General features: G+C 42.0%; 1 protein-coding gene across 2 annotated transcripts; it reads right to left on the reverse strand.

Annotated features, from left to right (window-relative positions):
• Window positions 1-10,618: 10,618 nt before the first annotated feature.
• On the reverse strand, window positions 10,619-16,413 carry DSEL (dermatan sulfate epimerase like). 2 transcript variants are annotated; one of them, XM_044426459.1, is made up of 2 exons: window positions 16,159-16,413; window positions 10,619-15,370 (listed from the first exon to the last, which is right to left on the reverse strand). In XM_044426459.1, the coding sequence occupies exon 2, from the start codon at window positions 14,485-14,487 to the stop codon at window positions 10,837-10,839; it is 3,651 nt and encodes a 1,216-aa protein (XP_044282394.1). In that variant the 5' UTR covers window positions 14,488-15,370; window positions 16,159-16,413; the 3' UTR covers window positions 10,619-10,836. The 2 variants fall into 2 exon arrangements, with proteins under 2 accessions (XP_044282394.1, XP_044282395.1); XM_044426460.1 differs by having other exon boundaries at window positions 10,619-15,391.
• Window positions 16,414-18,008: the final 1,595 nt, after the last annotated feature.

An 18,008-nucleotide genomic window follows, 5' to 3' on the forward strand; every position in this document is an offset into this window, starting at 1 on the left:
TACTGCCAATATCTAAACCTTAGGAAACTACAACATCTCAGGTAGGAGCCAAATGACTTGACTGGGAGGAAGGACTTGGGTCTACCTTAAGGGATTGTGGTTGTCCTTGGAACCCCAAAGGATTAGATTAGTATCCCAGGAGGACTTGATTTGGTCTCTAGCACTGAGTTTCTTAATTCTTGTCTATTTTTACAATTTAAAAGGGCCATTTATATAATCTCAATAGTCCTAACTGCATGTCTGTTGGGGATAAAACATGGAATTTGTGTACTTTGCCAAGCAAATAAATACTGATATAGTAAACTAAAAATAATACTAAATGAAGTTATCAATGAAGCTTATAAAATAAATTTATATGATACAATGAGTGCCATGGTATATTTGTATCAGTATCAAAACCCACATTCATATGTTTGTTATTAAAAAATGATATGTTAAATTGTATTTTAAAAGAATTCTCCATCTTGGTTGAACTCACCCAAGCATAATATGGCATTTTGTCTCAAGTACTGTTCAAAAGCCTTATGTTTTTGCCAACAGAAACAAGAATTATTGACAAGACTAGTACATCTGACTAAAGAACTGAAAAAGAATTTCACACAGTGACAACAGTACATAGAACAGCTGCTTGCATAACTTTCCAATTATCAAAACATTCAATCGTGCAAACCTTAGTAGATGGCCCAGGAACCTTGCAAGCTCAATTTTAAATAGAAGAGACGAGAACTGGAGATTTGTGAAAACTCCAGAATCAATTTCAGATGGGGAACTATTAAGATGCTTAGCTACATTCCAGAATATATGGAAAAAATATGTTTTATTTATCCATAAATAAAGGACCCTCCCAGAAAAATGCCACTAGTTCTATCAAAACCTTTTGTGTTTCTTAAAAATAAATCTGAAACTGTTTGCACTGCAGATCAATATTTACCTTTAATTTTGCTTTATACAAAATTATATGACAACAACCCTGAGAGTGAACTCAGTGAAACGTGAGTAACCTGGAGTACTAAAATTTAAGCAAAGGAACATTTCTGAGACTGAGTTAAAATAGTGAGTATTTATTCACCCACTTTTGGAAACAGGCTGGAATGGTTGCTGCTGAAACAGGGGCAGAAACAGAAGCGGTCATGTCAGTGCCTCTCTAGAAACTAGAGCAGCCTTCCTCAACCAGGCGCCCTTCAGTGGGGTTGAATGACTTCCTTCATCTGCAGCTAACATTGCCTTTGCACATGTGAGATGGGGGCGAGTAGGGTAACAGCTCAGTGCACCTGGAATGGGCAAAATAGAGCCATATAATTCTAACTAGGCTAACCATGGAAATATTGCATATGAAGCGGAAGCATGGGAAGTTGTCTTATGCCAAAACCTGCTTCTGAGGATTAACATCTTGCCAAGCAGGAGACCAGCTGGCCCATACATCAGCCATAGAAGCATTGTTGCAAGAAGTGTGTTTACCCTGCCACACCCCACTACAACGGACAGTATCCCTGCTGGCAGTCCAGAAGTGAAGAGGGATAAAACTCTGGCCCTATCCATTGGCCTGAGAAACAAGAGCTTCATGCAAGCAGAATGAGAAGACATGGATTTTTGTCAGCTAAAGGTTTAAGTATTATTAATTAGGAACGATTAATTCAAATTAATAATATAACGTGCTTATGTTTTCTTTCAATGGCTGAAAAGGGGGTCAATGGTAAAGGAATAACATGTGCACCTCCAACTAGAGGCTTGTCCTTGATGACTGGATATTTGTAATGCTAGTTTGCTTGTGGAATACAAATAGGGATGGGGAAACTTGCAATGTGTGAGCTCAGTGAAAAATGGCATTTTCCATCATCAAAAGACTATCAGGCTGGCTCAAAGCACATTTGAATACCCTGTTACAGCTTAGCACCATATTCTACCTTGAAAGACTTGGTGTCCTCCTCCTCCTTTTCCCTTGACTCCCTTTCCCTTTTGAGTCTTGTCTCTTTAGTTTTGTAAGCCTGATGACAGAGCTTTCTCTCTGAATTGATATTGATGTGCACTACTTTGTGAGATCACACTTGTCTGAGAAGTGGGATTAAATGCAGCAAATAATCACATAGAGTCTGAATATGTAATAGTCATCTGACCGGTCAAAATGAGACTTTAGGAAACCAGGATTCTAAAAATCATCTATAATAGATTAGTGATTCTTCCTTTCTCTGTACCCTTGCTCAATCATGTAAGAATCATACAAGAATTATCCGTTTGGAGTAGCTTCAGTTAAACTCTTTGGCTGTGATTCTGTAATCTGGGTCCCTAGTTGAACTTCATTTTCCTTCTTCTATAGGAAAACAGCCTGCCAGAAGTGGGCATCAGACGCCCTGGCTCAGGTGCTATGTATCCACTCCAGCAATACAGCAATTAATGGGAATATTTAGATACAAATAGATACATCATCATATGATCCCCCCTACTTTTGGTGCCACTGGACTGATGAGCTAATCAGCTTTCTCCATCTACAAAGACATTCAGAATTATTGCATACTTTTTTGAATAAAATAAGAGATAGTTTAAGGGAATGTTTACTGCGAAAACCCTCACAGTACCATCTTATACATGTCTCCTCAGAAGTAAGACCCTTAAATTCTATGGGCTTTCCTTCACGGTGACTGAGTATTGGACTACAGCCTAAAAGCTAGTACTGCACCCTTTTTACTGAACCCATTTTAGCTCCTTCCAGCTAGTCTTTTGTATTTAATATCTTTATGACCCACTTACCCATCCACCCACCCCACACACACACACAAAGGAAAAAGAAAATCAGATCCAGACCGAAACATTCTTCCTGTTTGATTTCATTGACATCATTTCTTTTGCAAGGCAATCATGTGTCCATTTGCAAAGGGTAATTGTACTATACTGCTTTCAAATTCTTCTCTTTGTGGTTTCTAAACCACTATTAAGATTTTTCCAATATTACCTATCTCTATTATTTCAATACAACCTCTCAGCCCAGCTTCTCATTCTTTACTGCTTTGAATGATTTTTTAAAATTAAGCCATGTAGTGAATAGAATTGTAAACAACTACATATTCTGTGCATGAGAGTAAGCTATTGGGTAATTCAGAATCAGTCCAGCTTAGAAATTTCATCAGTGGTGACCCAACAATCCAAACACAGCAGCTATGTACAGAAAGCTGCAGGGTGCTCGAACTGTTTCAGGCAGCCAAAACAAGCATTTTAAGGGGCTACCATACATGAGATGCTATACAGAAATAATGGGCTGCATTTTGTTTGGCAAATCAGTACAGACCTATTTTAGACCTTGGGCATAAGCCAGTGGGAAATTCCCTATTATAGTGAGTTGAGTAAGAATTGAACAAAGGGGTAACTGTGCCTCTTGTTATTATCATGAAGTTTATGTAGGACATGAGTGTAAAACTCCAAATTTCAAAAGGCCTCAACTCTTTCACCCAAAGACCAATTGTCTGATAGTTTCCCAATGATTCTGCAGTGCCAACTCAATATTTAAAACCCCCAATCCTTTCTAAGGCTTAGTAATGGTCAGTAACAACTTCAGGCTAAAATAGGCTGGCGTTTTTAATATTTTGGTTTTATTTGCTTTGCCTTTGGCTCCACTACTGGAATCTGGGCCTGAAGAGTTTCGCTAAAATGCAGTCAAACTCATGGCTTAAAAGAGGTTCTGTCCTTTTTATATAGTATAATGCCCCCGTACCCCCCCCCCAAATACAGTGCTTTGAAATTAAGGATATCACTGAACAGCTGCTGCACAACACTCTTACTGTGTTGCTTCACACAAGGATGATGGGGTTTGTACAATATGACAACCCGGTGAGGGTGACAAAACAGTGAGTAGTCATGCCATATGAACCCATTCTGTTTCCCACGAGTTGGCATGATTGTGGCCAACAAACCACACTTACAACACATGACTTGCTTTACCCATGATAGGTTATGTCATCCAAACATGGGTGACCAACCACATCATGGGTGCAAGGAAGCCTTCAGCAAGCCACCTGGAAAAAGTGGCCGAACCCCTGGCTGCTTTTGCCAAGTTCACCACCAGTGCCAGCTGCCCCACCAATGCTCAGGCAGAACTTTGGGGCAACTATCACTGGCTAGGCATCACCTGCCATGGTCCCGTACTTTTATCACTTGCTATTGCATTTCCCCCACTTTACCTGCTTTCCCCCCAGATATCACATTCTCTGACTCGACAGCCAGTTTCTGCAATCACCAGTTTGACAACCAGTAAGAACCCCTTTAAAGCTCACAAGGGGAGAGGCTCTCTCAATGCACACTTTCTTTCTTTTATGCCCTTACTTTCTTCAGGGCACTGAGCCTTTCACACTTTCAGTAAAGTACATCCACCCTGTTTTCAGTGCAAAGGAGGCCATGATAACTGGCTGTCACAGTCTCCTTTAAAATAGGATAGTGACAAGGAAGTGGCTATATTTTTGTTTGGTTGCTTTGTTTTTTGACAGGGACGTAAGGTAATATATCACCCATATGGCATACTTCAATTAGCATTGATTTTTTTAGTATGTAAAGTATCTCTAAAAGGTATGTTCCACTTTTGTTGGGACAGTTCTATCACTTTACTGGGAAGACAACTGTGCAGGCTGCATAGCTTATGCAGGCCTGATGGTAGTCCCAATCCACCCTGTGGAGAGAGAGAGAGAGAGAGAGAGAGAGAGAGAGAGAGAGAGAGAGAGAAACTATTGGACCATATAGATATTGCAAGGATGATTCATGCTGCAGGAAAACATTTGATCCTCCCCAAATTAATGCTATGAAGCTGTGCCTTAAATGAAAGCTAACTTACTAATGCCAGAACAATGTTAGATTTATTCCAGGATTTACCTATTGGATAGAAACAGCAGGGTTATTTCTATTTCTTTAAACAAGGTGAATATCTTTAAAGATCATAGCCTGTGGGACAGACCTCATAAACCCTTTCTGTTTGAAGAATACCACTAGCAAACAGTACTGGCTTTACAGTCTCCCAAGCTTCCTGGAATTTGCAATTTCTGACCATCAGCTGCCCTGAAAGGGCCAGCAGAGGCCAGCCATTTTGTTGGTTTCAATCAGATTCAGGATTGTAAATCTTCAGAACTGAAAGCAAATGCTTTATGTTAAAGCTTGATCCTCCAAAGGCAGCTCTGTCAAATTCAAACAAGGGCACTGGGTGTCAGCAAAGTGGCCCGAAAAGCAGGGATTGGCTTGAGCAACTAAAGAAGAGTGTGATGGAATGAGCCCTCTCCCCTCCTGCCCTTTTACACACACTCTGTAACAGGAGAGGAGGACAGACACAGAGAAAAGCAGTTCCACACGCAGAAGAATCATGATCCAAGTTTCACTGACACATCAGAGAACGTAAATACACTTTGCCATTTCCTTTAGCATGCAACATTGTATGTAGCCAGAGGAAAGCCTTGAGAGGGAGGGAAGGAGGGAGAAATGGAAAGAAAGAAAGAAAAAAAGAGAGGGCTGCCAGTTTGCCTTCGAATCCAAGGCAAGTGACAATGAAGTTACCGTTAGTGAAACTGCATCAACAGATTTATCAGGCTAGAGGCACATTTTGACATAATAATGAATGGCTGGGAAGAGCTACTTTTATCTAGGTCAGACCAAGAGATCACAGAATGTTGCAGCACGTTAACAGTGGCTGAAACTGGGAAAGAGGAGACATAGCACCAAAGCATTCAACATCACCAGGAGGAAATCTGTCTGCTGCGATAAACTCTTTAAATTGTGACAGTGGCTAATTTTTGTCACCAAATAAATTGCAGTTGCTCCACTGGCAGATTTCATAGCACCAAGCTCTGATTCTGATTCCTGCAAATAAAAGGAAGCATATTCCATAGCAACTTTATCTGTAACAAAATGACAGACTGTTTAAAAAAAAGATGAAAAGAAGGAGAAGAAGGAGAAGGAAACAGATGTCTCTGATAATATCATGAACGGCTTATAATTTACACATCTGGAAACATGTATACTACATACACTTCTCTAAAGAAGAGGAAACAAAATAAATTATGAAAATACAGTCAGTGTTTTGGAAAAAGCACAGAGAAGAGAGATTATTTTTTGGAAGTCTGGAAGAGCCATGACCAAATCTAAAAAAACAAATGAACATTTTAGTGCATGTTAAGAAAGAAGAAAGCTGGTTTCCTGTACGTGAACACAATTGGTAAGATTTTATATCATTTATTATCAGCTAGGATCTAACACATAAGGAAAAAGTGAAGATTTGAAGAAATAGCGAAGACGAAACAAAATTCCCTCTTTGGTAATTGTCTGGCCTCAGTCCAAGAGGCAGGCAACACCAGCAAAAAGGGTTGTTTTTTTTAAACCCTCTTTATTGTAGGTGTGCACCAACAATAGTGAGCCCATCCTGTAGAGATCAGCTCCTTTGATTCTTCTAACAGACCCTATATGAATAAGGATAACATCACTCATCAGTCTTTATAAATTAAATTTACTGTATTAATGCTAAGCTTAGAAAATCTTATCACTTTTTAAAAATAAATTAACATAGGGCTCATTATGGGTGTGGCCCTCTGTGGAAATAGAAAAACAAAGCAAGTCTCTCTTCCTATTCCTCAGAATCATGGTCTAACCAGTATGTCCCATTAAAATAAACCAATACAACATGTTTTTATGCACATGTAGCCACAGAATTGAACTAAAAAAGTCACTTGGTCCTACATATGCGCAGTGATTTCAGTGAGATTGTTTCTTCCCTCCCAATTAGTATTGAATGCATGATCTTAAGCATGCCCCCTCAGCATGCCTCTAATGAGTTCAGTTCCCTAGAAATGCTAGTTTCCCTAGTACACATGCATATGATGGCAGCCATGACCCAAAAGTCTCTTGATCATATCTGAGGTGAAAAACACAAGTAAAACACACTGCCTAGCACAGTTGCCAGAGAGCATTTTCCTCCTTATTGAACACACACGTGCACACAATGGAAGCATGTGGTGCACACACCTCTAGTGCAATGCCTGCATGTAAGAAAACCTTGACTAAACAACTGAACATGGAGAAGACTCAACATGGTTTGGATTCCTACAAGCATACAATGGCTGATCACGTGGTAAGATGGACATCAACTTTGCTTTCCTGTGTGTGCGCACATGTGTGCTAGTGTCTTCTCAGGGGCAAAGCCAAATTGGTATGCACCTTCTTCCCAATCATATATTTAGGCCTACAGCACTTTCACAGGAATGTAAGAAGAGCCAAACTGAATCACACCAATTCTCCATCCAGTCCAGCATTCTGTTCACAGTGCCCACCAGCCGTCCTTGGGATGGCCCTAAGCCAGACACAGCACTACCCTTTCATTCAATCGACCCAGGAACTAATGTACCTAGGCACGCTGCCTCTGATAACTGGAGGCAGGACACAGTTTTCAGACCCATCCTCCATAAAATTGTTTAATCTTCCTTCCAAGCTGCCCACATTGGTTGCCACCACATGCTGGGGGAGGTGATTTCATAACTGAACTATGCACTGTGCAAAGAAGTATCTGCCCTGTACTTCTGGAAAGAACAGCCTATCAGTCAGCTTCATCAGAATGACTAGGTTATGAGAGAGGGATAAAAACAACTCACTATTCCCTTTATCGTGTCTCCCTTCACCCATCTTTTCTCTAAGCTAAACAGACCAAGAGGATGCATCTTTTCCTCAAAGGGAACCACTGAACGATATAGCTTCCCCTTTCTTCATTTCTTTTCCAACTCATCAGTATCCGTTTTTTTTTTTGGGGGGGGGGCATAGTGACACAGTATTTGAAGTGTGATCACACCATAGATTTGTATAAGGGTAGTATGACATTGGCAGTTTATTTTCAATGTCTTTCCTAGTTGTGCCTATAATTTGCCAAATGACAACTGCATCTTGTGTCAACATTTTCCTCGAATAGTCCACCACAATGAGAAGTAGACCTTTTTCTTGTCAGTCACTGCCAGTTGGGAGGTTTTTGTTGCAACCTGTATCACTTACACTACACATTTGCCATTTTGATGTCATCTATCCAGATTGGAAAGATGCTTTTGGAATCTCTTTGGAATCACCCTAGGTCAGCCTTCCCCAACTTTGTGCCTTTCATACACTTTTGGACTGCAAAACCCAGAATTCCCCGGTCAGTGGTCCAGCTGGATGGGAATTTTGGGAGTTGTGGTCTAAATGCCTCTAAAGGCCACCAGGTTGGGGAATTCTGGGTAATTTAGTGCCATACACCAAATCATCCATGAACAAGCTGAAAAGCACTGGTTTCAGTACAGATCCCAGAGATATTCCAAAGTTCACATCCTTTCACTGGAATAATTTCATTCCTACCCTCTGCTTTCTACATTCAGTCAGTTACTGACGTTGCTTCCTTCATATGAGGGTGAAACATGTCAACTGATTGGCTACAGCAAAACTCTCTGTGCTGGCAGGTGAACGAAGCCTCCAAAGGAGACAGATCAAGGAAGCAATATTTATTGATTAGCTGCAAGCCAATAGCAGTATGAAAGATGAGATGAAAGAAGCTGTGATGTCTATTATGTGATTTCATTGTTTGTGGAATACAGACAATGTTTGTTAAGCCATGCTCCCACATAGAGGCCTGGCCATGTTTCTGGTTGGTCCTGGCTCAGCTTTTAAGTGTGATTGTAACACATTCCTATTTGTGGTGGAAGCTGGTCTTCAAATTTTAAAATCTCTCTCTCTGTCTCTCTCTCATTAATATATAACATTTTAAAGTTTTAATTTACATTTTTAAATCCATGAACATTTTAAATGTTCAATTAAAAAAAAAATCTAGAAAATGTATAAACCAGACACACTCCTGGTGATAATTTGTAGCTAATGTTCTGTCATGTGCATATACTTGATTCCAATGAGAAAACCAAGTTGAGGGAGTCTGAGCTGAGGTGTGAAGACATTCTTAGAGCATAACAGACAGTACTATAAATAAAAAGCTACACCTTTTTTTAACCTCTTCAGTAGATGCAATATTCCTCCATTCCCAAGTTTAACACACACACACAGGTTTTGATCCAAATTAGGGTCTGAGTCTAGTTCAGAATAAAAACCAAAACTAGCAGATTTAAAATAATGTCCTTAAAGTTTACAGATCAAAGCAGTTTTCTGATAAAAGTTGACTGCAGTGGTTTTTTGAACTGTGGTTGCTTTGGAAATATGGGTATCATATCTACCCAGTCACACACAAACCCTGGATTAACCATTAACTAACTACCCATGAAGGGGACACATTTTTTTTGTGAACCATGAGTTGTTCATGGTTTACATCCATAATTTATTCATGTGGCTGGGTTCACACAACACAACCATCCATGCTTCAATGACAATCCACACTGAACCCATACTCCATCTTGCATGTGGGTTGTTGTACTGTGTGAATCCAGACAGTAGATTTAAGTCAACCAAGACACTGTATTGATATACCATCCCTTCTAACTACTTTGCTAATAATGAATAAATACTGATGAAGACATGTGGCAACAAAATTCCATATATTAAATGAATTCAATGTCTGCAGGCTATAGAGTGTCACTGTGTGTGTGCGTGTGTGTGTGCGTGCGCGCGCATAAATCAAAAACCTCACTCTGGAAAACTACACTGAAAGTTTGTCACAGAATATGTTCTATGAAGATTGCAACAACTCAATGGCACAGAAAAAGATCTTCTAGAGAAAGGAGAGGTAATCTGCATGCCCATATAAAGCCAGTGTTGGTCTGAGATCTCTATCCACACAGGCAGTCCAAGAACAGAGCATTTAGGTGACCCAAAACAATGCATCACTACAGGGTTTGTCTCATCCAGATTGCAATTTCTCATGCAGATTTCATCTAGAACCCTAGCCTAGTCCAGAGATGCTCAACTATACCAGAAGGTCACCTCATGGTAGATCAAAGCAATCCCCCTCCATGAAGAGCAAATTTTGTAACCAAGAAATAAGTTGAGGTGCTAAAGAAAACAAAATAATCTCAAAGCTGCCATTATTTTCCATAAGTTCTCTCCCTGCTCCCCTTTAAAAAAAACCACATAATGGTTACAGAAGGGAATGTTATCCTGAAAAAGATCTGACTGACCTCTCTTCTTCCCTATAGAAAACACATAACAAAATACTCTTCGGCTTCCATGTCAGCTTGGTTCTTGGTGTCTTTTGCTAAGGCTGTCAAAAGGACATCGAAATCTTGCCAAAGTGTGTGTCTGTGTGTGTGTGTGCTTGTAGGGATCTGTCTTCTGTCATTCCAATGATGTTAGGCAATCATAAACATAGTTTAACTGGCTGGTTACATTGCGTTTACAGCTTCTCAGCACTGCTGGAGTAGTTAAAAGTAGACATAACGTGCCAGTAAATCTAACCCAGGGGAGATAATTGCTGCCAAATCTGAAGTCTGCTTTGTGATACAGCAGTCGTTCCTAGAAAACCAGGGCTGAGTCCTGCCTCCTCCCAACTGATTTCATGTTGGCCACCAAATAACCAGCAGACAGCAGCGACACTTGGCAACTCCCTGCCTGGCTGGGATTCATACTGATAGCCTAGAAATGAAAGGTACCTTATCCTATTAACAATCCCCTGAGCTCTCCAGTGCCCATCTGGAAAAGAATGTAAAGATTCACACAGCTTTATTTTCAAAGACAGCAGCAGTAATTACGAGTTTTTGTTTGGAATGCAAGGGTGTGGCGGGGGGAGGCTTACTAGACCAAATATCTCATTTCATGTAAAATAATCTCTCTCTGCAAGTTTAACAGACTGTACAGACATTTTACAAGAATAAACCAGATTCTTATCTACAAATTGAAGAGCCTGGAAATCCTTAGTGCAAACTACTGCTGACCTGCAGCATCTAAATCAGTAAACTTTGGATATCCTAAGCGGTCCATTAGAGTTGAACAGATGTCCTCGATCTGCTTAATTTCCTCCCGAGGCATATTGTGCTGCCAAGCCTGGATGCTCACTGGGGAGACTTCTCCATCATATGGAAGATAAAAAAGATTAGTGGACGTGGCAAATAATATTTGGTTTAAGCTAGCAGGAGACAGAGGGATGCCGAGGAAGGCATAGACAGTTTCAGCCATCTTCTGGGGAAAGTTGACAATGTCTTCAAACTTGAGCAGGCGGTAATTTGCCAGCGGCAAATCCCCGTTGAGTCTCAGGGCTGCTGCTGTATTTGCCAGCCACAAATGGGACATCACAGAGACGGCATTTGAATTCGAATTGGAGAGTTCCTCCCTCAGCAATTCGTATTCAAAGGCATAACCTGAATTTAAACTACACTTTTCTTTCCTACCTTCCACTTGAAACAGCCTGGCTAAGCGCTGTGGAATCTTCCTCAAGGAGTAAAGGCTAGGCTGGCTTTTGTACAAAACAGAGTAGATCCAGGCCCGAGGGTCCCGTACTACATAGAGTGCTCTCAACGAAGGGCCTATGATTTCTTGAAAGAAAGGCAGCTTTAATGTCCAGCTCCCACTGCTCAGACTAAGCACAGGGCGTGCATTTGGATAAAAGGCAAGGTGTCTCCTCAGTTCCCTGATGTATTCGGCATCTTTGTCTGAACTTCCTCTCAACCGGTTCCTTTGTTCTGCTATGGATTCCCTTTTCCTTGGCCGCCTCTTTTTGTCTTTACTGGTGGTAGAATGCTGAACTAACTTACTCCTGCTGGTTTCATGTAAGTGGATGTTTTGTAAATGAAGCTTGGTGTCTTTGACTAGGGAATGTAGCCAGCCTTGGAGTAGCTGAAAGCGACCACTCTGAGCATCAGATGCTGTCCACTCACAAGCATCAACAAATGAGTCAATCTCAAATTCAGTTTCAGGGATATCAAGGTAGCCTGTAGGTATCCTGATATAAATGAAATCACTGCTGTTGAAAAAGAGTTGCTTCAGAATTTCCACCCCTGAACTGGGAAGAGAGGTAATGATAACATCTGGCAAAGTCACAAGGGCCTTCCCTGTGCTTTGTTCTGGACTTGCCACATCACTGCTCCACTTTGCACAGATCGGCTGAGTACAAGAGCTCCATACATCAAGCAGCTCAACAAACCACAAGGCAATGACTAGGATCAGGACCCAGCGCAAAAGCTTACCGAAGGAAATGTAAAACCGCCACTGAAAGGCTAAGACGGCCAAGCTAATCCCTAAGACCAGGCCCGCTATTATATTCACTTTAAACCCAAAGGGGAAAATGGTTCTGGCATTCAGTGCCTGCTTCTCTACAGCTTCGGTACCCAGGCCAAATCTTGTAATCTTGCTTGGGGTGGCTACCTTGGCATAGCCCCCAAAGCCTAAATAGCTGAACCTTGTCCTCAGATTTAGATAGTCAGTTACAACAGAGAAAATAGTTTCTGTATTGTTGACATTCAGAGAAATCTGAAATCCTGCATGGGCATCATCGATAAACCTACAGTTAGAAATATTGACATATGGACCATAGAAGAGGTAGGCAATCCGTGCAGTGGTACTCTTCATAGGGAAAGTGACATTTACAAACTGTGTCCACCTCTTTTTGAACTCAGCTGCCTGCTCTGCTTCTTGTATCCTAGCAATAGGGCTATTTCCATGATGGTCAAACCAAAACATTTTATAGTGCGCATCCCATACATCCATCATGGCTCCGTTATATTTGTTCATAAACTTATATGGTACATATTTAAAGTCAATGTCAAGGTTATGAAAAAAGGCACTGATGGAGTTGATGGGAGAGTCCTCCTCCTTTTCCACATGGTCCACCACTAGCAAAGCCTGAGGATTGAGCAGAAGCAAGGAACGGTACACACTCTTCAGCTTCATTGCAGAGGAGTAGGCAGATGCTGCCTCCCCGCTCACAAACAGCATGTCCTCATGCTGAGAAGATGTTACAATGTCACCGGCTGCATCTCCAACTTCCTCCCCAGTCCACTTAAGCCACTGTGTACATTCCCCAAGTTGACCTTCCCAAGGCTGATTACACTGACTTGTGGGAGAAGGTGCAAACACTAGAACATTATTCAAGTGGCTAAGTTTGGGTCCATAAAGGGCCTCAGAGACAAACACCTGCCCATTAGGAGCAAAGGTAAAAGAGTTTTGATCAGGATGTTCATGCCCTGGGTTGAAGCTTCGCCACCCATCAATCCAAGAGTATGGCTGAAAGTGGACTATGTCATAGACTGCACGGCCACCCAGCTTTCCAGATTTAAAGGAAACAAAGGTATTTGTTTGAGTGTTTGGTAATCCTGCTCCATATGTAACCACCCCCCAGTTAGGAAACACATGCATTTTAGCACTGCCATATTCAGGTGGAGGGTGAGGAGTTAGCCCTGGGTCATACCATATGTATTCTGTGTGAAGGGTACTCCATCTCTGAGCAGTGGAAGGTACCATCGGTCCATCTTTTGGGCGGTGCTTTCTAATTTGTTGTGCAAGCCAATTACCTACCCCACTCTTTAACACAAACCTATCTAGGAAAACCAGTTGACTTTCAGGGCCATAAAACCAATTATAATTGGAATCTGCTATGCCTACAGTTCTCTGAAACCCTGGCAAAAGGGTAGCATAGTAAAACCAAAAGTGCATTTTAAGCCAGTGGTTTTCAAGATTGTTAATTCCAAAGTGGCGCTGTGCCAGAAAAATATACTGGGTTATTGACTTGGCAGTGTAGCTACCATAAGCTACACCTTCATCCAAAGAACCATCAACAATGTGGTTTAGTAAAAACATGGTCTTTTCCATCACATCCACTACTGCATGCTTCCAGGCATTTGCTCGAGATTCTGTGCCCCCTCCAGTTACTAGGGCCCCAATGAGCAACGCCACCATATTAGTGGCTTGGTGATTATGAAGAAGCTGCTTGCCCCAGGAACGGATTTTGGAATACTCATACATTTCCTCACTCACTGCCCATATCTTGGCAAAGTACTTTTGCCTTCTGACTTCATCCAAGGAGGCATACAAAAAATCAAAAGCTGTGGCAAAGCCCGTTAAAGAGTGCCCAAGAGGAACTTCATCACCTGGGGCATTCTCCACCAACCAGTCTTTGTAGCCGGCCATCCTGTCCATATATTCTATGGCAAAATCAAAAGCTGCTTTATCTTCTGGGCACAGGAGGCAATAAAACGCCAAGGGAGGCAAATTGTTGCCATAGATTTCGTTCCACTTTGCGGCAAAATCAGCATGCTTGGGTGGAGGTAGGTAGTACGAGGGGTTGGAGAGCATCACTGACACTGCACTTCTGATTGCTCTAAAAAGGTGGAGGTGGCTGGTGTGAGATTTCTGCCTCCATGCTGGGATCTCATCAGCATTAAAATATAAGCTCGGGTGAGGAACTGTTTTTTTCATCTTCTGGCTAGCCTTGAAAACTTCCAGTTTTTGTTTCTCATACTGATCCACTTCCTCAGTGAAAGTCACCCAGTCGGAGTAATTGCTTACAGACTCTTCATAAGTGGAGACTGCCAACATCACTAATGCTAGAAATAGTGGATGTCCTGTAAACATTAGAGCCATGATCCATTAGGCAGCTTCCTCCCGTCAGGCTTGTACCTCTGAAAATCCACAGTGTTCAGCTCTCATACATGAATCAAGCTATCAGTGGGATAAGACACTGGAAAGTTTTTTTACATCAGTGGGGATAAGGGGAGGACTTCTATGGCACAATGTATGCACACAGTTCTTATCTGGTATGTTCTTTAGGCACAGCTCTAAATTCTGAACTGTAGGTAGACACCATTCTGCCACAAAGGAAGCCAAATCACAGAGCGTAATTCCACATATGCTAACCTGATGAGAAGTCTGATAACAAAAGGATGTCTCTCAAGCCATGAAGTGCAGCGAAGAAAATCACATCTAATGTGATTATGTTGTTGTTAATGATGGAGTTACTTTAGGGGAAAAAAAGTGGGGGGAGTTACATCCAGTTATTTTCATTATAGGAAAACAAAACCTCATAATAATACATATACAAAAAATTAAGACACAAGTAGAATTTTGCCCAGAAAATATTAAATAGTGAATTTATGTCACCTTCTGTCCGGTTCTCTTCTACTGCACAAAAAAAGTTCATTGCTTATTTTGTGGTATGTAGGAGACTCTGCAAAATAACTCCATCCATCAATTTGGACACAATTGCCATAATTCTAAAACTTGCTAAGTTCGAATCTTGAGAGCTTTGTTTGCTTTGATGATCATATAAAGGACTGGTAGCTTTAACATTTCCTTTCATTATCTTCATGTCCCCATCAATCTGTGAAACTAGTCCCTTTCTTGGATATTCAGTTAGCTTTATCTCATCATTGCAAAACCAAATTAAAAACACAAAACAGGATACAGATCTCTTTTTCTTCAAAAGTAACTTCTTCTGGAGTCTGTTCACTCTGCATGTTGGTCTTGCCTGTAAAAGAAGCAAGAACACCTGTCATAAAAAATGTACATAGGAATTATTATTCATGATAATAATGAATACTACTTAAAACATTCATATTAGAAGTTTGTTTTGTCAAATTAATATCAGAAATAGAATGAAATTAATTCTTCATTTCTTAAATCATGTTTCTTTTAAAATCTGGTTTTTAAAATGTTTTCCATCTAGTTATTTTGCCTTTCAGAATAGCAAGAGCCCACAAATTAGAGCTTTACCAAAAGAAGCATTACAGAATTGTGTTAGCTAAGAGCTAGCCTTCACTCAGAAGCATAATCTGGAATGCTGTCTATCATGTGCTTAATGTGATTATTTCTTTCGTATTTGTCATGCAAACATTGAACTAACAAAGTTTCATAACCAAGCAAATGTGAATGTGAGCAGATCTTTGCACATCACTGAGCTTTGTACCTAGAAGAACAAATGGGCTCTTTCTCTGACAAAGGCATTTTACTTCCCAGATGCAATTGTACATGCAACTCTGCATTTGGCAGCGACAAGAGAATGCTTTTTTCCCACACGTGGCTTATTCATGAAAAGGCTTACTTGCAAATCACCAGAGGGCGCTATGGGCTAATTAGTATCCTAAAGTAATGTCTTCGGGCTGAAGAACTTAGAACAAGTTTTCTTTGCCAATGCCTGCAATTATTTAAAAGTCATCGCTAACAGGAGGTCGGCCGTACGAAACTGTTCTCGCCCATAACGCTTTTCCTTAACAGGGAATTTTGTTCTTATTTAAAGTTTTAAACTCACCAACTTACCTTAAGCAGCCTAGTTTGGAATGGGGGATCATATTCCATTGCTGCCGAGGACGGCATATCAGGACTAGCAGAAAAGTATAATATACATCCGGTTGCCACATAGCGTTTCTCTCTTTCGGTCAGAGAACATCTCCCCCGCTTCCTTTCCAATTACCCTTTGCATTCGCAGGTTAGCTGATTTGCCTAATTGCAATAGCTGTCCGTAAGAAGCCACCGTCCTCGAATCAGCACAGAGATGCTAGCAGTCACTTGTTCCGCATCCCTTTCTCTCCCCCCCCCCCCCACTAAAATCAAAATGTCACAGGGTCCTCAATACACCGAGCAGCCCCCAAGCGGGTCTTCTTGACTTTCAAAGCAGGGGCGAAGCGGATCCACGAAGCTCAAGATGCAGGAGGAGGAGTCGTGCGGGCGGAACCTGGCATCCTCTTTCCCACCACTGACAAATCTTTCGGAGTTTCATCCGCATCCAACTCCTGCAAAGAACTTGACTTGGGCACAGGAGCCTCGGGCGGGATGCCGCGACTTCAGCCTCCGCCCGAAGTCGCGGAGCTTTCTCCGGGTGAGCCTCAGCCCTGGCTAGTCCCTCGGGCCAGTGGTGACTCCGGTGACTGCTGTCCGCCTCCCTGCGCTTCGGCGAGCAGCCCAGCCGCTGCGGTTAGCGACGGGGGCAGGCAGCAGAGAGGGAAGAGCGAGGAGGCGAGCAGCGGCTGCCGTTCTCCCGAGCCAGGCGGGGCTAAGGCGGGTCTTCCCGCTGCCTTCGCGTTAGCAAGAACCGGCTCGTTTTCACTCCACTTTTTAACGCCTGCTGTGCGTCCCCGCCCTCCTCCTGCACCTCCCCACTGAGCATGTGCAAAGGGTTCACACATGCCCTTGGTGAGACTGTGAAGCTGCTGCCCTTAGCCTGCCCTGAGCTCGGATCTTGGAAGCTCGAGCGAGCAGAGGGAGAGGGAAGGGGGCTTAGCGATCAAGGGGCGAAAGGGACCTCTGCAGCTGGCGAGGAGAAGAAGGACCGTCGGGATGGCGAATTTGATCTGATGCGAATTCATGTGCGTTGACACAGGTCGAGATTTAAGCAAAACACACACACACACAATTCGAGGAGTGTATGTGTTGATAATCCAACGTTATCAACCCTCAAATTAGTAAAAGAAACCTCCTGGATCAGGTCAATGATCCTGCACCCATGCAGATATTTGGTTCCACCAGATCTTGTTTCCCAGTGACCAGTATTCAGAGCAACGCTGCACAGGACTAGGGAGTACATATAGTAATGCTAGTTGCACTTAGTGGACCAACTAATAGTCATTTACTGACTAGTGGCCACTAACCCACATCCTTCATGTATGCATCTAATCCCACATTAAAAGCATCTAAGTGGGTGGCCATCACCGCATCCTGTGGCAAAGAGCTCCACCACACCTTGAAGTTGGACCAGAAACCAACAGGCAACTACTGCAGTACCAATTGGCTACTAGTACCAATTTTCCCCGCTTATTGAAGCATCTCCTTTCAGACCTCTCCAAGGTCTTCCAAGGCTGCTTTTGTGCAAGGGACACTCTGAAGATTTGTATGAGATGCACTCCAGGTCTATAGAATTGCTCTCCCTGTGACCAACTTGAGCAATTTTCAAGCACTTGTCCTATGCTATTGTTTAAGCTTTTAGGCTCATTAGACACTGCTTAGCGACAGGATCTCTCTATTAGCTTTGCTGGATACCTGGGAGTAAAGAAATAACTTGTCAAATACTGAAAGATGCTGAACTTCAAAGTGGTTTATATCTTCTTTGAGCAAGCAACACTTGACCATGAAGCATAGTTCAGCATAATGCACCAAACCACATATTAGCATAG

The sequence above is a fragment of the Varanus komodoensis genome, unplaced genomic scaffold (genome assembly GCF_004798865.1).
Source record: "Varanus komodoensis strain SLA01 unplaced genomic scaffold, ASM479886v1 scaffold17, whole genome shotgun sequence".
NCBI lineage: Eukaryota > Metazoa > Chordata > Lepidosauria > Squamata > Varanidae > Varanus > Varanus komodoensis.

Bases quoted from the DNA above. Each gene is read 5' to 3' on its own strand.
- DSEL (XM_044426459.1), bottom strand. From the start codon at position 14,487: ATGGCTCTAATGTTTACAGGACATCCACTATTTCTAGCATTAGTGATG.